At 49.4% G+C, this 12,923-nt stretch overlaps 5 protein-coding genes across 5 annotated transcripts; 1 reads left to right on the forward strand and 4 right to left on the reverse strand.

The window, feature by feature from the left end:
* Nucleotides 1–19: 19 nt before the first annotated feature.
* F9C07_8361 (putative phosphoglycerate kinase PgkA) lies at nt 20–1,405 on the reverse strand (the record flags this gene model as incomplete). Its single annotated transcript, XM_041294069.1, has 3 exons — nt 20–786; nt 847–1,267; nt 1,340–1,405. The coding sequence occupies 3 exons, from the start codon at nt 1,403–1,405 to the stop codon at nt 20–22; spliced, it is 1,254 nt and encodes a 417-aa protein (XP_041149325.1).
* Nucleotides 1,406–2,235: 830 nt separating this feature from the next.
* Nucleotides 2,236–3,361, reverse strand: F9C07_8362 (peroxisomal membrane protein; the record flags this gene model as incomplete). Its single annotated transcript, XM_041294068.1, has 6 exons — nt 2,236–2,307; nt 2,382–2,548; nt 2,602–2,944; nt 3,008–3,033; nt 3,094–3,184; nt 3,296–3,361. The coding sequence occupies 6 exons, from the start codon at nt 3,359–3,361 to the stop codon at nt 2,236–2,238; spliced, it is 765 nt and encodes a 254-aa protein (XP_041149324.1).
* A 341-nt stretch (nt 3,362–3,702) lies between these two features.
* F9C07_2286093 (spliceosomal protein FBP11/Splicing factor PRP40) lies at nt 3,703–9,134 on the forward strand. Its single transcript, XM_041294058.2, has 7 exons — nt 3,703–4,235; nt 4,304–5,426; nt 5,478–5,750; nt 5,811–6,412; nt 6,470–6,624; nt 6,700–7,753; nt 7,810–9,134. Exons 4-7 carry the CDS (start codon nt 6,140–6,142, stop codon nt 8,854–8,856), a joined length of 2,529 nt encoding a protein of 842 aa, XP_041149322.2. The 5' UTR covers nt 3,703–4,235; nt 4,304–5,426; nt 5,478–5,750; nt 5,811–6,139; the 3' UTR covers nt 8,857–9,134.
* F9C07_8363 (TRAPP trafficking subunit Trs65-domain-containing protein) lies at nt 4,052–5,985 on the reverse strand (the record flags this gene model as incomplete). Its single annotated transcript, XM_041294067.1, has 4 exons — nt 4,052–4,235; nt 4,304–5,426; nt 5,478–5,750; nt 5,811–5,985. The coding sequence occupies 4 exons, from the start codon at nt 5,983–5,985 to the stop codon at nt 4,052–4,054; spliced, it is 1,755 nt and encodes a 584-aa protein (XP_041149323.1).
* F9C07_2286094 (P-loop containing nucleoside triphosphate hydrolase protein) lies at nt 9,106–12,638 on the reverse strand. Its single transcript, XM_071510804.1, has 8 exons — nt 12,379–12,638; nt 12,285–12,309; nt 12,193–12,204; nt 11,730–12,132; nt 11,511–11,672; nt 11,359–11,455; nt 10,231–11,302; nt 9,106–10,173 (listed from the first exon to the last, which is right to left on the reverse strand). Exons 1-8 carry the CDS (start codon nt 12,396–12,398, stop codon nt 10,150–10,152), a joined length of 1,815 nt encoding a protein of 604 aa, XP_071367754.1. The 5' UTR covers nt 12,399–12,638; the 3' UTR covers nt 9,106–10,149.
* Between the last annotated feature and the right edge of the window lie 285 nt (nt 12,639–12,923).

Below are 12,923 nucleotides of genomic sequence, written 5' to 3' on the forward strand. Positions count from 1 at the left end.
CACATTATTTGCGTTTCGCTTACTTACTTGACAGAGCATCAACACCAGGGAGAACCTTGCCCTCAAGGAGCTCCAGGGATGCACCACCACCGGTGGAGACATGGCTGAGCTTGGCCTCAGCACCGTACTTGGCAGCGACGGTTGCAGTGTCACCACCGCCGATGATGACAATAGAACCAGACTGAGCAGCCGCAACAGCAGCATCAAGGGTCTTCTTGGTAGCGTTGGCGAAGGGCTCCAGCTCGAAGACACCAGGAGGACCGTTCCAGAGGATGGTCTTGGCCTCGGCAATAGTCTTCTTGTACAGCTCAACACTCTTCTCACCGACATCCAGGCCCATGTATCCATCGGGAATACCGTCAGCATCGGTGGCATAGCCAGTCTTGGCATCGGCGGCGAACTTGTCAGCGGTCACGTAGTCAACGGGCAGAACAATCTTGACATTGTTCTTCTTGGCCTTCTCAACGATATCGCCGACAATCTTGCTACCGGCCTCATCGAACAAACTGTTGCCAATCTTGACGTTCTCGAGGGTCTTCTTGAAGGTGAAGGCCATAGCACCAGTGATGATCAAGCTGTTGACCTTGGGCAACAGGTTGTCGATCAGCTGGATCTTGTCAGAGACCTTGGCACCTCCCAGAATGGCCAGGAAGGGGCGCTGGGGGCTTTCCAAAGCCTTAGCAAAGTACTCAAGTTCCTTCTTCACCAAGAAGCCGGAAGCCTTCTGGGGCAGGTCAACACCAACCATCGAGCTGTGAGCACGGTGGGCAGTTCCGAAAGCGTCGTCTACGAGGCAAAGATTAGCATAGGAAGACAGAAGTCAATTGGACGTCCATGGGAGCTTACTGATGTAGACGTCACCAAGAGCAGTCAGTCCCTTGCGGAACTCTTCGACCTTCTCCTTGTCAGCCTTGACCTTCTTGCCCTCGGCATCCTTAGAGCTGCCCTCCTCCTCGGCGTGGAAACGCAGGTTCTCAAGGAGGATGACCTGGCCACCAGTGGCCTTGTTCACAATCTCTTCAGTCTCCTTGCCGACGCAGTTCTCGGCGAAGATGACAGACTTGCTAAGCAGCTTCTCCAGCTCAGTAGCAACAGGCTTCAGGCTGTACTTGGGATTGGCCTTGCCATCGGGACGGCCGAGGTGGGACATGAGGACAACGGCCTTAGCACCATTCTCAATGGCGTACTTGATGGTAGGCAGAGCACCGACGATACGCTGATTGTTGGTGATCTTCTTGTCGGCATCGAGAGGAACGTTGAAGTCGACCTATTAGTTGTCAACGGTTAGCATTCCCTGATCCGCGCGAATAATTGAGTTCCATTCGGTGCAGGTACATACACGGATCAAGACGCGCTTGTCCTTAAGGTCGACATCGGTGATGGCAAGCTTGTTGGAGAGAGACATTATGGACGATGTTCTATCACACAAGGTGGGGGGAGGGTGGTCAGCGTGGAAGGTCAGAGCAGCAAGAAGGGGGACGGAGTACCTTTTAAATGAGCAAGTGGGATGTTTAAAAATACTCAATACGTTTCACGGTGAACGCCAGTCTCCTGATAGAAGCGATCGGTTCAGCGGCGGGGTAGAGGAACATTGTTTTGTCTCGTTTGGTGGGGCCACCGGTGAGAGATTCGCTGACGCATCGGACTGTTGCGGGACTGATGTCAATGATGACGGAAGGGTCCGGGGACCTCAGGGGACTCCAGATGCTTAGATTCTCGATAGCCTCGGATCGAGCTAATGTAGATCGCTTTGCTTCAAGTAATGGAATTATATACTACCGCTCTGCCGTTCTCGTACGGAAGCGATAGAGGGGCCCTGCCCCTCCCCTTTCCTACTACTATACTCCGTATACCTTATCCGCCCGCCCATGGAAGCAGAAAGAACCATCCATGGCACTTAGTCGATTGGCATTATACCACCTCAAGGTCTACGGTGAGAATCATATGACAAAAGCTCGGTGAAGCAATGCGTAGTTGGGCGTTCCACCTTGTATAATGATATGCGTGTGAAAACAACCAGCAGTGAAATTGACAACCTTTTGAACCGTCCCACCGAAGGGGAAAAGACCTAGACACCAGCCATAAGAATAAGGCAGCAGAACCCCAACGACAATATACAACGCCCAGGAAACAATCTAATGACACAAAAAAAAGACAAAGGAGCGACAAATGTGAAATGACTGACGATCCGAAACCCTCCCGAAACCATTCATATCATCATCACAGGTGATTTAATCAGTCCTCCTCGGAAGAGTTGGTCAAGGACAAGTACGCAGTCCAAGCGATACCAATAGAGGACACAAATGGCTACGAAAGAGAATGATGAAGTTAGAATTATACCGTCTCAGCTTGTTATCTTGGAGTAACAACGCATCACTTACGATTTGGAACTGGATTGGAACGACTCGGAAGTTAAGAACCTGCACAGCTGGCCAGAGAACAAAATTGGCCTTAAGAGTGGGCAGGTAAACATCCTGGAATTTGCGTGTCAAGGCTCTACGCCCACCACCTTCAGCGAGTGTCATGAATGTGAAGAAACACACCAGCCCTGTACCGCAGTTAGCATCTCATATATGGTTTGCAGACCGTAGATAGCCATACCGAAAGGCGCGAAGAGAAACTGATCTACAGCAACTCGCTTCAAGGCCGGAATGGTCGGGTTTTTCTTGGTAAGAGGGAATGCCCGAGATAGAAATCCGAACCACTTGAACTGGATCGGTGCCATGAAGAAACCATATGACATAAATCGTGTCAGTCGCTCGAAATCAAAAGGCGGAGGCAAGTGTCTCGCGTGTCCCAGCTCCCCAAGAGCTGGTGGCTTCTCCTTATCGAGGTCATGAATTTCGATTGAGATGAGATCACCAGGATCATAATTCGGTCGGCCCGGTCGAGCTTTGAAGGCCGTGATCAGCTGCGCAACTGTATCCGCGACTCCACCGAGGACCTACGGCATTCAATATTAGTTATGTTCGTCGTAAACAAGGATGTTAGCATAGGTGATATTTACCGCGTTGGTCACCATAGTAGTCAATACTGCAGACTGGATTAGCTTATTGCCTTTGATGCATTAGATACCAATAAGAAGAGGCTTACCCGGCTTCTCTGCATAGTAGGAGTTGAATTTGGCCGCCAACCGCATCGCAACCGCCATTTCGATGAGAAAAATTATGCTGTGGAGCAAGGGCTATATGCAAGAGGTTAACGAAGGGTTACTATGAGTGATTTGCGCAAAAAGCGATAAGGGTTGTATATAATAGGTGTTTGTAGAAAAGCCCTGGGTGTTTTTAACACTTACCAAACGGCCATAGATGTATCTCCGGTTGAGTCCATCCAGAATTTTTCGACGCGACGCGGAGAACATGGTGAAGCTAATTGAAACCAAAAACTAATAGATAATCGGAGTAGAAAAGGATCGAAGGCGAAGGCAAGATTCCGCTCGGCGGGATCCAGCCAGTATGACGCAAAGGAGAGGTCAAGGGCAAAAGAAGGGAGGCAAGTAGGACAAGAAACCCACAACGCTAACCCAGTAAAAATATATGGGAATATGTACCGACGTCAGTGGGATAGGTCTCCACTAAATAACCAGCGATGAAAGTCGATCACCCTGTCCAGCTGGGGGATGGAATCTTGAAGGGGTTTCAGATTGTCGTGTGTCCAGTGTCAAGAGTGCAATAAGGCTGCCGTATTTAATTGTGGTATTGCGGGCGCGTAGATCCAATCCCACTCTTAGATCAGCTGCCCAGTCATTGTATCCGCCTTGCCGCCGCCTTCCGCTTTGCATAAATTTTCTGCCTCTGGGGCCGAACCATTACTAGTTTGCATCATAGACTGGTTCACTGTAGGATTTACCAGCCCTGAAGATGTTCTTTTGGCCCCATTTTCTTTTACGGTCTTTTATTATTGCTTCCATGGTTATAAATAGTAAGTAATAAGAGAAGTGTCCCCCTGCACGTTAGCCGCCGATCTTAAAATCACATGAGAGTCTCTATACGTATCTACATAGGAGGCATTCCTGCATTTCATGGCGATAACATAGTGTATGTACGGTGCTCTATTTCTTATCCTGAGGTGGTATTCCGTTCCTATCAAAGGATAGAATATCTGGGAGATCTTTGATATCTGTCGTCTCATTCGTGTTGACTTCCACAAGACGCACGGCTTCTAAATGGAGCGCCCCCACTGCCAATGGAAGCAGCTTTAGTTCGGTCGCAAAACATGTTCCGGGTAGAAGTGGACTATTCAAACATCGAGTTAGTCTACCTGTAATAGAAGTAGATCAGTTGTGTAGTTAGGTAAGACTTACCCGACTCGAAGATCCGTGCTCAAACAGACCAGCTCTGCCTCTTGCCCTGCCACACTCTTCTGCATGGCATGAACGATATTATCATCCGTCACGGCTTCGGCAACTTGATCCTCCCGCCGACTCGTGAGCGATGAAGACGATGGTCGGGCTACGTGACTTCTTGGATCGGCTCGCTTCCTTCGTGGAATGGCATTCAAAGCGAATTTACGAGATGTTGCTGACCGATTGACGATAAAAACATTCCAAGCGAAGGGTTTCCCGACCACCACACTAGCAGGGCCAGAAAAGGACACGGTCACTCCCATATCCGCTACAGAGTACGCCCTTTCTCGGAAGGAGCTTCTGCTAGGGGGCCCTCCGGTTGCAGTATTGGATTGATTCGGCGTCATGGGAAGACTAGCCGGCCGGTTGGTCCGTTGCAAAGCCTGACTCGGTCCACCAAACGTAGGGTTGAGGGCCATAGAGAAATCAACATTTGTCCTCCATTGCATTAGAATCCGCGGGCTGCAATTGGGTGAGAGTTTAATAATGGCCTCCAACCGGATGTCTAAGATGCTGACCATCACCGTTGTTGAGGGATTAGGATCTGGACCATATTCTGGCGTCAGTTTATATATCAAAGTAACGTCATCCCGTGGTCGACATGATATCGGCGGAACTAGCCCAGACGCATCAGAGAGGGTTTCGATAGTCCCATCTGACATGTGAAGTTCTGCTTTATCGAAGACGACTTCACAATTGAGGAACGGTGTCACCTCGAAATCAAGACTTGCCACGGTTGTTGGCCGTCCCGAATAAGAGTTTAGCCGAGAGTATCGTATCCTTGCACTAGCTGCAGGCACAACTCGTATCGGATGACCTGATTGTTGCTGGACGTTATAGATAGGATCTTCGCTGTATTGCGCCGGTACAACTCGTAGAAGTCTAGACGCTGGCAGAAAAGGATCCTTCTGCGGAAAAGCGTTATCAGACGACAATGGCTGCAGAATATTTATGGATGCAGGTATCAATGGCGGGAGATAGTCATCGTCGCGAGACTCCTGCTGTCGGCTTTCAGACGGGTTGAGGCTGACAGATGCAATAAACAGAAGAGAGGGGTGCTGAATACGTATACGAGGGCGTTCTGGCACGGTTAGTGAGATGACTCGTAGATATCAGACATAGCGGCCCATACTGAGAAATGTCTCAATGCTCCAGATCACGTAGACATGGTTACCACTTCCCGTCTCTCCTTCGAATTCATTCACCACTACCAGCGGTTCTTCATCTCTCTTTACGACCCCTGAGAATATTAGGTCCCTAGTAGGTGTCGGGTTCTCAGCAACTGTTTCAGCCGGGTCGATGGCGAAGACGTCGAGCTTCACTTCCAGGTGTTCAAGGTGGTATTTTAGGCTCGCCTGCGAGCAGTTGGAAAGTCTCAGAACGATGCGGGCGTTGCAGAACTCATCTGTATAAAACTGTCTATGAGTAAGAGACAGCTCGATTAGGATACCAGGTATATGCTTACCAAAGAACAGGAGTGAGCGCTGAGGTATGAATGAGAGAACAGATGATAAGTCATCTGCTCCCCCTTCCAAGGCAGACGTCAGCGCCGCCTCCAGATCTATATCTGAAGCATGCGGGACAACTGTATCTAGCACAGAATGTCTTAGAAATTCCCCAGGGATTTCGAGGCTCGGCATTGTGAGAACAACTACCGCATGCCCATCTACCAAGTAGCGCTAGCAAGCGACACGGGACAATCACAAGAATTAAAGCGAACTGCCCAATAGACTCTGTCAATGTACGTCCAATTTAAAAAGAGTTTCGAGGATTGTCGGAGATGATGCTCGGTGTATGAGTGCAGGTGCAAACAACGCAAACATCATTGGTGAAAGGAACGGCAGAGCTTCGGACGCTACTTTTTCGAGCTCCGCGCGTGTTCCATCTGAACGACAGCACTGTTCCTCTGGGGAACTACCCGCATACATTATGAATCCGATGAATGGCCCCGGGGCGCCTGCTCTTTGGCAGGAGGCTCGCAACGCCGATGGAAGGGTATACTACTACAATGTCCAGACAAAAGCCACGCAATGGAATAAGCCCGTGGAGTTGATGACGCCCGTCGAGGTACGTTCTCTCCCATAATCTACGTTTATATCTATTAATTTGGTCTCCATTCGATAGCGTGCTCTGGCAAATCAACCATGGAAAGAGTATACTGCCGATGGTGGTCGAAAGTACTGGTACAATACGGAGACCAAGCAAAGCACTTGGGAGATACCAGATGTCTATAAGAATGCTTTGGCGCAAGCTCAGACGGCCCAACCTCCGCCCGCAGCGTATGTCTTTTGACCTTAGAGCGTTTTATATATCTTTTTTCTCTTGGGTCATCACGTACTAACCTATGCGCATAGGGGGCCAACATTTGTCGCGGGCGGTGTTAGCTCGTTTTCCTCCTATCCACAGCAACGTGAACGTGACGACTACGACCGAGGATATGGCGATCGGCGTGGTGGATATGGCTCCGGTGATGCCAATGGGCTTGTGGCTGCCCCTATGCTGGGGGCGACTACAGAGCCAGAGTACAGTTCAGTTGAGGAGGCGGAAAATGCGTTCATGAAGATGCTCAGACGCCATAATGTACAACCGGATTGGTCTTGGGAGCAAACTATTCGCGCAACGGTTAAAGATCCTCAGTACCGTGCTCTGAAAGACCCCAAAGACCGCAAGGCAGCCTTTGAAAAATACGCGGTCGAGGTTCGCATGCAGGAAAAGGATCGGGCGAAAGAAAGATTCGCTAAGCTCAGAGCAGATTTCAATACCATGCTGAAGCGTCATCCTGAAATCAAGCATTATAGTCGCTGGAAGACCATTCGGCCGATTATTGAGGGTGAGACTATCTTCAGATCTACGGACGATGAGGATGAAAGGCGCCAACTCTTCGAGGAGTACATTCTTGAACTCAAGAAAGAACATGCTGAGAAGGAATCCGTTAAGCGTAAAGCTGCAATGGATGAACTAGTAAATATCCTGAAGTCACTCGAGCTCGAGCCGTACACACGGTGGTCTGAAGCGCATGCCATCATCCAGTCAAATGATCAGGTGCAAAATGACGATAAGTTCAAATCCCTCAGCAAGTCTGATATTTTAACTGTCTTTGAAAACCATATCAAGTCTCTTGAACGGGCATTCAACGATGCGCGTCAACAACAGAAAGCCGCAAAGGCAAGAAAAGAGCGTCATGCTCGTGAGCAGTTCACTGAACTTCTGAAAGAGCTGAGGTCTCAAGGCAAGATCAAGGCCGGCAGCAAATGGATGAACATCTACCCATTGATTAAGGAAGACCCACGTTATCTTGGAATCTTGGGTAATTCGGGTTCATCTCCCCTAGATCTCTTTTGGGATGTGGTTGAGGAAGAAGAGCGGTCACTTCGAGGCCCGCGAAATGATGTTTTGGATGTTCTTGATGTGAGTGATCCTGACTTGTTTTTTATAGACTTGGTTTTCTAACACCCCATTCGCAGGACAAACGCTTCGATGTTACGCCCAAGACTACCTTCGAAGAATTCAATACCGTCGTGCTTGCTGATCGCCGCACAGCCAATCTTGATCAAGAGATCCTTCAGCTTATCTTCCAGCGCATTCAGGATAAAGCAATTCGACGGACTGAAGAGGAAAAGCATGCGGCCGACCGTCATCAGCGCCGTGCTGTTGATGCCTTACGCTCGCGAATCAAACGTCTGGAGCCTCCTGTCCGACCGACAGATACTTGGGATCAAGTGCGGCCCAGAGTAGAAAAATACGAAGAGTATAAGGCCATCGATTCGGATGAACTTCGACAATCTGCCTTTGACAAGGTTATTCGCCGCCTCAAGGAGAAGGAAGAGGATACCGATCGGGACCGTGACCGAGATCGTGGTAGCCGACGCGATCATTATGACCGCAGTGACCGTGATCATCGTAGTTATAGAGGCGAGAGGCGAGGAGCCTCTAGTCGTCTTAGTCGTACCCCAGAACCGGATGCCTACGAGGCAGACCGGCGTAAAGCCCAGGCAGACCGCGAGCGCTCCTACCGGAAGGTTAGTGGGCTCTCACCGGTGCGAGAGAGGCGAGAAGAGCGTGATCGAGAAAGGGACCGAGATAGGGATCGCTACCGCGAGCGTGACCGTGACCGCGAACGTGATCGTGATCGTGATCGCGATTGGGAACGTGAACGAAGCACTCGTTCTCTCAGCCACTATGACCGCGAACGCCGCGACCGAGAAGAAGAGCGTGAAAGACTCTATCGCACCCGCGGTGATCCACGGGGCAGTCGGGACGAACTGGACTACGGCGCGGACACTCGAAGTACCGTCAGCAATGACCGTAGGCGCAGGCGTGATAGCGACACGGAAAGCGTTGCCAGTCGCTCTGCCAAACGGTATCGTCGCGACAGCCGCGAACGGGAGCGCAGTGGAGGTCCCAAGCGTGAGAAAGACCGTCGCGAGCGCACCCCAGCCGTAGAGGAAGCAAAGAAGGAGGAGAAGGCCGTTCATTCTGGTAGTGAAGAAGGAGAGATCGAGGAAGATTAAGTATTGTTAAGTATTATTATGAATGGGTATGCAGTTAGGAAGTCAATACATCAAGTCCAAGTGAACCAAAGGATTATAGGCACTAGCAATATCCTTATTCTAGTCTCTTAACGTCAATACGTACACCGGATCATCCAGGACCCAGACCGTTGTCTCTCTTGCTGCTCGAGTATAATGCATAAGCTTAGACTTTTCAGCACTTCACAGTCGTAGCATATCTTAAAAAAAAAAAAAAAAAAAAAAAGAGAAAGGTGCCTCTTGCTACTATATCTATCTCGGTTTGTATCGACTAGTACTTTGAATTCAGATGCTAGCTATTCGATTGAGGCGGGAAGATATATATCGGGTTTCGTTGCTATCCGAGATATTTGAGCACTAACAAAGATGCCATCGAGGACCTGTATGATGAAAAAAATAAAGCTTCATATATCAGGATTGTAATATCCAACTCTATTTGTATGATCAGAGATCTCCCAGAGGTCGTCGATTACTTAGGCCCATTCCCGCTCAAAAATACTGACGACCTTCTGCAAGGGCACTTGGGATACAAAAGATCTACTCCGCGAGGTTCACACAGTTACTTAACTATCTCACATTCTTACCTAATCAGTAAATCTGGCGTATCTAGTATCACACGCAAATTGCAACAAGTGAACACGACTTCATTCGACTACCATGTATACAATACGAGTAGGAGTAACAAGGCCGCGCACAGACAAGTGAAGAATATGGACTTTGGTCAGCTATCTTGACCTATATCCAGTCCCTTTGCCTTCGCTGAATCATCTACATGCCGGTCAAGTGACCATCTATGCCATAAAATCATCAAAACTTTTGACAATCGCAACTCCGCATGATCACGCCATCCAAAAGACCATTACCCAAAAATCCCCCATTTGAACTAGGGTCCTATGTCTCCCCGTACGAACATGGTGAAGACAAAAAGTAAATTTAGCGGACAGAGGTGTGGGTGTGGGTGTGGGTGTGAGAAGGACAACAATGAGAGATGACAACCGGACGCAGCGAAGCAGACTGGAACAGGTAGACCACCGGCCCTAGTCATTGTTGTCTTCTTCATCGTCTTCCTCCTCCGAAGCACCATCCATATCACCAAGAGGGCGCACACCACGAAGACGGCGCCGCCTAGTTTGAGTTGAAGCCTTGGTAACGCCGGAAAACGCCACTAACCGAAGGTCCCTCCGTTTCCCGCGACGTCGATCTTGCCGCCGGCGGGAGTCGCGATCATCATAATCTCTATGACGGTCGCGGTCATGCTTCCCTGGGACAACCTTTTCAACTCTCTTCCTCCAGGAAGAACTAAGGAGATGAATGTCAGTATAGAATTCATGTGCAACACGAGCTGAAGAGACTTACGTAGTTGCCACTCAACTTCTGTTCCTGGTCCATCTGACTCTGGTACTTGTTGATACGAGGGCGGTAACTGTTGGGATCACGACGGAAAGTAACATCCAGGCTCTGCAAGAAACTATTGCAGCCGGTAACCAGAGATTCGGGAGCGTTGGCGTGCGCATCGATGGAAGGCTTGCCGTCGAAAACAATGACTCTGTCAGCTAGATAAGTAGACATGATAAAATCGTGCTCGACAATGAAAGCGGTCTTTTTGGTGTGCATGATGAAACGCTTGATCACCCTCGCGGCCACGATACGCTGCTCGGAGTCGAGATAAGCACTAGGCTCGTCAATCAGGTAAATGTCGGCGGGGATTCCAAGAGCCAGGACGATAGCAACACGCTGCAATTCACCACCAGACAGGTTCTGAACCTCCTGGTCAATGAAATCGTCGATCTTAAGGGGCTTGTATACATCGGTCTGGAACTGTGGCGACAGGAAAGCAGCCTTGATACGCTTGAAGAACAACTGGCGGACAGTGCCTTGGAACTTGGGGGTAATCTTCTGAGGCTTCATGCTGATGTTCAACTTGGGCACCGTAACACCGTTATCGGGCTTCTCGGCGCCAGCGAGCATCTTACAGAAAGTGGTCTTGCCGGTACCATTCTCTCCCATCATGACGACAATCTCCGAGTCTGTGAAGTTGCCGGCATCAATCTTCAAGTGGAAGTTACCAAGAGTTTTCTCCATGCTTGGATAAGTGAAAGCACGGTCCCTGTTAACCAGGAATTCATCACCTGCCTCGGCGAGACGGAAAGTAAGAGATTCCTCTCGGAAACGGAGGTTCTCAGTCGGGATATGACCATCCAAGAAGATATTGATACCTTCGCGAACTGAAGAGGGCAATGTGACCACACCATAAACCGCAGGTCTTCCGTAAAGCACGCAAACAAAATCGGAAAGGTAATCAAGGACAGCCAGATCGTGCTCAACAACGATAACATAGTCGTCGGGTCGCAGAAGCTCTCGGATTGTACGGGCCGCAGCGAGACGCTGTTTGACGTCAAGATAAGAAGACGGTTCATCAAACATGTAACTATAACTCTGTCAGAACCAAGGTCACCAGGATAAAACCGGGCAAATCAGCCTTACACGTCAGCCTTTTGCACGCAGACCAGACCAATGGCGAATCGCTGAAGCTCTCCTCCAGAAAGATGACCAATGTCACGTCCTCGAACTTGGCGAAGCTCTGCGAAAAGTCCTTGTTAGTGATAAAACGAGTCAAGCGTGTACATTATACATACCAAGTACATCAAGAATATGCTCCATGTTGTCCATTTGAGCACGAGCTTTGATGAGGTCGCCAACGTTCTGGACTGGACCCTTCACTGCTCTAGGGATCTGGTCGACATACTGAGGCTTCACAACGGCCTTCAGGTCATCTTCCAGCACTTTGGTAAAATAGTCTGCATGATATTAGCAACCGTTGTTTTCTTCATTCGCGGCTTCAGAAGGAAACGTACTCTGCAGTTCGGAACCACGGAAATACTTCAAGATCTCTTCCCAGTCAGGAGGGTTGTCATAACGTCCAAGGTTAGGCTTCAGCTTGCCGCTAAGAATCTTCAGAGCGGTACTCTTTCCGATACCGTTTGTGCCGACGAGACCAAGGACCTGTCCGGGACGGGGCATGGGAAGTCGGTGAAGCTTGAAACTGTTCGCGGAGTAACGGTGGGTGACCTGGGTTTCCAGGTTGGTGGGCAAGTTGATAATATGAATCGCACCGAAAGGACATTTCTTAGGACAGATACCGCAACCGATACAGAGGCGCTCGGAGATGAAGGCGATCTTCGATTCGGGAGTGACTTCGATACAAAGCTTACCCGTACGGACGACGGGGCAAGACTTTTTACATTCCTGGCGACATTTCTGCGAATATATGAGTATCACTCTGTAAATGAATATAGAAAACAGGTGTGTATCGTGTACCTTCGGTTTGCACTGATTGAGTGAAACAAGCATGCGTGAGCAAAAAAAGTCGTATACCTATATAATCGACAGCGGGGCACTTTCGAACTTACTTTGTCACTGTTGACAATAGCAATTCTATAAGAAAAATCGTATTAGAAAACGCTTTTATATATACGACGTGAATCACACCGCAAGGGACCATACCTGGTAAGCTTGTCAGACATGGTGCCTGTTCAAGTTGTATTGACGCGCAAAATGGGTAGACTGATGGCTATATGTATAAGTAGATGCAAGAACAATGCCCACAGTGGAGTGGTCTCTACCGGGCAGAAAAGTTGACACTGCTCCAGTCGTGCTGGCAGAAGGCAAGAAACACCAGATAACTGCGCGAGCAGATTGCCAGCAGGTACTGAAGGGGAGGAAAGGACAGTGCTGAAAGGCCTCGAGAAAGAGGGGCTTGGAGAAGAAAACTATGTCAGGCATTGTGGGCAACCGTTCCTGCCTCAGGCAGAAAGCATGACTGCATTATTTCCTCTCCTTATGATTGGTGAGTGGATGAGTCCCCCGATCTTTCTCTGGAAAATCATACGATCCGCCAGACTGAAGCACGTGATAAACCGGCGCCGTGAAGCCTATTGGAGTCTCGCTTGTGCTGGCGCTAAGCCACACAGAGGATGGTGGGCTGTGACGGCCTGAAGGATCAGGCTGCCGGCCAATCCCTTCACGGAGACTTGCTCACCTCCAGCCGA

The sequence above is a fragment of the Aspergillus flavus genome, chromosome 6, assembly GCF_009017415.1.
Source record: "Aspergillus flavus chromosome 6, complete sequence".
In the NCBI taxonomy this organism is placed as follows: Eukaryota; Fungi; Ascomycota; class Eurotiomycetes; order Eurotiales; family Aspergillaceae; genus Aspergillus; species Aspergillus flavus.